Genomic DNA, 5099 nt, shown 5'->3' on the forward strand with positions numbered 1-5099 from the left:
TCCTGCCTCAGCTTCCCAAGTACCTGGAACTACAGTCAGACGCCACCACACCTGGCTAATTTTTTCTATTTTTAGTTGCCCAGCTAATTTCTTTCTATTTTTAGTAGAGACGGGGTCTCTTGTTTGGGCTGGTCTTAAACTCCTGAACTCAAGAGATCCTCCTGCCTCGGCCTCCCAGAGTGCTGGGACTATAGGTGTGAGCCACCGCGCCAGGCCTTGGTGAATCTTTTGATCTTATTTCAGTTTAAATCCAGCCACCTGCTAGTTTCCTGCTGCTAAGAGTTCTGACCAGCAGTGGCTAAAGAAGCTGCTGCCCAGCCAGAAGCAGAGCCCCTTCTGCCATCTCCCCAGGACCCCTGGAGAGCCACCCTCCGCCGTTCACCCTGAGAGCAGCGTTGGCTGCGGGCTTGCTGCCCTCCCTGCTGCTGGGCTGAAGGGGCTGGGCCAAGGCTGAGGCTTTTCCGAACTTTGAATGGTGGGTTTCTCTGCATGTATCACCCACGTGGGCGCAGTGTTTTCGTTTGAAGGGCTGTGTCTGCTGTGGGGACACGTGGGAATGTGGTTTTCACGCAGTAAAACCCTTTCCCTGGGTTTTCCTGCCATCCGTCACCAGCTTTTTCCCCTTGGCTCTGATTCACCAGAGGCGGTGTGTGGCTGTGTCGGCGCTGGGGGTGAGTCCTGGAGGAGTCAGGCAGCGTGGCTGCAGTGGGGAGTGGGGTGGCGCCCACAGCTGTCACACCTGCGCAAGGGACGTCCCCAAGGGGGCAGGCAGAGGGGTTCTGAGAGGCTTTTCCTGTGTTCATGCTCTTCATGCCCTGAGGGCCACTCCCGACTCCAGGCCAGTGTCTAGGGTTGGGCGTGGCCCACCTGCTGGCTGGACATCTCGGGCCTGGTGTTCCTGCTTCATCCAGCCCCCTCCAGCCCACCCTCCATGTGAGTGATGGGCGGTGCCACCTGCCAGGGCAGAAGTCAGAGCTCATCGCTGCTCTGCCTGCGGGGCCTCGCGGCTGCCCCTGGTGTGGACCAAGGGGTGTGCCCCGGGTACAGTGGGTGTGAGCGACCATGCAGCCTGTGTGTGCCACGCAGTGCACACATCTCCCAACCCCAGGTAGGCCACCACCGTTGGCAAATTTTCCTTGGCAGTTGCTTGTACCCAGGACCACTTTTCACCCGTCCACCTTGTCTGTTTTGTCTTAAAAGTTGGAGAGATTTTTACTGTGTCTACCCCTTGTGTTTTCTTCAAGGGTGAAAGTAAAATCTATCTACCTATTAATGTATTAGTCTATATCTAACGCCTGTTACCATCGTAACCTTTTCTGAACGTGCGGTTCTGTCGTGCTGCGTGCATTCACACTGTTGAGGCTCAGATCTGCTGAACCTTTCCGTCTTGCTGAGGAAGAGGAAAACCTGAAGCTCCATTCCCATTAAACTGCTCCTCTCTCACTCCTGCTCCCATGCCTGGCAGCCACCGTACTGTCTGTCTTTAGGATTGCGACCACCACAGAGACCTCATATGAGTAGAGTCATACAGTATTTGTCCTTTTGTGACTGGCTCATTTCACTCAGCACAGTGTCCTCAAGGGTCACCCCTGCCACAGCATGTGTCAGAATTTCCTCCCCTTCCAAAGCTGATGAGCATGCTATTGTGCGGATGGACCGCACTGGCCTATCCGTGCGCTCTTCATTGGATACCTGGGTTGCTTCTACCTTTTGGCCGTTGTGGATAATGGTGCTATGAGCGTGGGTGTGCTAGCCTCGTGTTGCTCACGGAAGAGCCCTTTGTGAGTGAGTCGTCATCCTCAGGACCCCTGGTGTGGCCTGTGGGTGCTATTCCAGGGCTGGGCTAGTGGGGACACTCCCTGTCACTCCTGCGCCCCCACAGGTGCCCTGGACGCTTTTCCACACAGAGTTGTCCAGATGGATGGAGTTGATCTCAGTCCGCCTCGAGGCGGGTGGGTGCTGATGGGAGGGCTGGGCAGCCGGGCGGCATTCATACCTGGCTGTATTTCATAGGCGTTTATCGTTTTTGAATCACTCTCTTCCTTCTGTTCATTCCTAGTTGGTTCTGAGTGTTCCTTCTAAGAGCGCGCACCTGGTGCCAGGCCTGGTCACTGCGTCTGCCTACAGCTGTCTTCTGTCTCCCTACAGCCCCCCTGGCCACAGAGAGGAGCCCTACCTTACGGAGGCAGGAAGGGACGCCTTCGACAGGTCCTGCAGGCTCCGCCAAGGCGAGCTGCAGATGCTCAGCGGGGGCCTCCTGCAGGCCCCGCAGCCCGTGCTGGTGAAGGAGTGCGAGCTGGTGAAGGACGCACTGAACGTCCTGATCGGGGTCGTGTCCGCCACGTTTTCCCTCTGCCAGGTGAGAAGCGCTCACTTCTGGTCGGGGGGGCCCGACCTCCGCCAGTCGCTGTGTGGGGCAGAATGAGGCAGTCATCCCATTTCAGTTCTCAAAAGTGTTAATTTATTAATGTCCTTTTAAAAACTGAACAAGGGTGAGATGCTGTTGCTCTCAGTGAAACAACAGAAACGCACGTCCCTGTCCACTCCCATCCTGGAGAAGTGCTGAGGTGCCTTCAGGAGCACCTGCCTCGAAGACGAGTGTCACACGGTTTGGGACCTGCCACTGCTCTTCTCGCGTAACCGTGGGCGTCTCCTGGCCAGCGTGCTGGGGCTTGCGGGTTCTGGGCAGGAGCTGTGCTTCATCCAGCCCTCTTGCTGGGCGCTTGAGTAAATGCATGTATTTAGAAAAATGAGGTCTTGTTCTGCAGTTTTTTTCTTACAAGTGCTCATCCTCTTTCTGTATCTTAAGTGTTCTTTTGTGGTGGCTTCTCAGCCTCGAGTGTGTACTGGAAGAACATCCAGCAGTTGGCCCTGGGGCTCACGCGCAAGAGCCTCAGCTGGTGCTGGTGCCGTTGCCGAGGGACCTGTTCCAGAACGCTGCTTTCATGGCTCCTCGCGCTCTGGCGCAAGAACAGCCTTAACGTGTGGGATCAACTTTCTCTGTCTCTGTCTTACTCCGCCTCTCTCTTTTTTACTGTGGTAAAATACAGATACCATAAAATTGACCATCGTTTTTTTTCCCTTTTTTTTAAGGCAGAGTCTTAGTTGGCCCAGGTAGAGGGCAGCTCACTGCAACCTCAAACTCCTGGGTTCAAACGATTCTCCTGCCTCGGCCTCCCAGAGCGCTAGGACACAGGCGTGAGCCACCGCGCCTCGCCTAGAATTTACCATCTCAGCCATTTTTGAATGTTGAGTTCAGTGGTATTAAATGCATTCGTAATGTGCAACCGCAGCCGCCATCCACCTCCAGATCTCTTTTCATTGTGTACAAATGAAACTCTGCACCCACTAAGCAAGCCCCCCACTTCCAGTCCCAGTGACCTCCGTTCTACCTTCCGTCTCTGTGAACGTGCTGACTGCAGGTCCCTCACACAGTGTAGTTATGCGCTGTCTGTCCTGGGTATCTGGACTACGTCACTGAATACCGTGTTTTCGAGGTTCCTCCATATTGTAGTGTCAGAATTTCCTTCCTTTTTAAGGCCGAATAATGTTTGATTGTGTGTGTAGACCACATCTCGTTTATTCATCCATCCATCAGTGGACAGTTGCGTTGCTTCCGCCTTTCGTCTGTCATGAGTAATGCTGCCGTGAACACGGGTGTACAGGTATCTGTTTAAGTGCTTGCTTTTAATTCTTACGGGTGTATGCCCAGAAGTGGAATTGCTAGGTAATATAGTAATAATTCTGTGTCGCTTTTTGAGAAACCAAAAAACTGTTTTTCCATAGTGGCACCATCTAACATAACCCTCCATCAGCGTATGAGGTTTCGTTTCTCCATTTCTTTGCCAACACTTGTTACTTCTGTCTGTCTGTTTCTCAGACAGCCATCCTGACGGGTGTGAAGTGGTATCTGATTGTGGTTTGATTTGCTTTTCCCTAATGGTGTGATGTTGAGCATGTTTTATGTGTTCATTGATCATTTGTGTGTCTTCTTTGGAGAAATGTCTGTTCAAGTCCTTTTCCATTTTTGAATCGGGCTTTTTGTTTTTGTTGTTGAGTTTTGAGAGTTCTCTGTATATTCTGGATATTAATCCCTTATCAGATATATGATTTGAAAATATTTTCTCCCATTCTGTGGGTTGGCTTTTTGCTCTGTTGGTCGTGTCTTTTCATGCATAATTTTCACGTGGCTCAGTTTGCCCATTTTTTCTTTTGTTGCCTGTGCTTTTGGTGCCATATGCAATAAATCATTGCCAAAGTCCAAGATCATGGAGATTTGCTCTTTTTTATTTATTTATTTTCCAAGACAGGGTCTTGTCCTGTTGCCCAGGCTGGAGTGCAGTGGCGCCCTCATAGCTCACTGTAACTTTGGATTCCTGGGTTAAGATTTGCTCTTCTGTTTCTTTTTGAGAGTTTTCTACTTGTAGCTCTTAAGTGTGCCATTTTGAGTTGATTTTTTTTCATGGTGTAAGACAAGAATCTAACTTAATTCTTGTGCATATGGATATCCAGTCGTCTAGCACCACTTGTTGAAAAGACTGTCCTTTCCCCATTGAATGGTCTTGGCACCCTTGTTGAAAATCTGTTGGCCACATATGTGTGAGGGTTTATTTCTGGACTCTATTTAATCCGTCTGTGTGTTTATTCTTACACCAGTACCACACTGTTTAATGACTGTAGCTTTGTAATAAGCTTTGAACTGGGGAAGTGTGAGTCCTCCAACTTTGTTCTTCTTTTTCAAGATTGTTTTGGCTATTTGGGGTCCCTTGAGATTCCATATGAGTTTTAGGATAGGTTTTTCTATTTCTGCAAAAAATGTTGTTGGTATTTCAATAGGGATTGCATTGACTCTGTAGATGTCTTTGAATAGTGTTATCTAATATTAAGTCTTCTGATTCATGAACATGAGGTATCTTTCCATTTATTTAGATGTTTAATTTCTTTCAGCAAGTGTTATTTATTTATTTTGATTTTCTAATTGGAACTATCAGCAGTGTTTTATAGCTTTCATGTATAAGTTTTTTGCCTCTTTGGTTAAATTTATTCCTAAGTATTTTATTCTTTTATTACTGTTATAAATGGAATTGTTTTCTTAATTT

The 5099-nt window shown here is 49.4% G+C and overlaps 1 protein-coding gene across 4 annotated transcripts in view; it reads left to right on the forward strand.

Moving 5' to 3' along the window:
- The window catches only part of TUBGCP6 (tubulin, gamma complex associated protein 6), a 35886-nt gene that overhangs the window by 3986 nt on the left and 26801 nt on the right, over positions 1-5099 (forward strand). For all 4 annotated transcript variants that reach the window (XR_001137679.1, XM_012648787.1, XM_012648788.1 and 1 more), the window contains one exon: positions 2149-2359. Coding sequence is in view for 3 of the 4 variants with exons in the window: in XM_012648787.1 (XP_012504241.1) it covers positions 2149-2359 (211 nt within the window). In the remaining variant the exon portion in view is untranslated. The remainder of the gene's footprint in view (positions 1-2148; positions 2360-5099) is intronic.

The sequence above is a fragment of the Propithecus coquereli genome, unplaced genomic scaffold (assembly GCF_000956105.1).
Source record: "Propithecus coquereli isolate 6110/MARCELLA unplaced genomic scaffold, Pcoq_1.0 Scaffold294, whole genome shotgun sequence".
Classification (NCBI taxonomy): domain Eukaryota; kingdom Metazoa; phylum Chordata; class Mammalia; order Primates; family Indriidae; genus Propithecus; species Propithecus coquereli.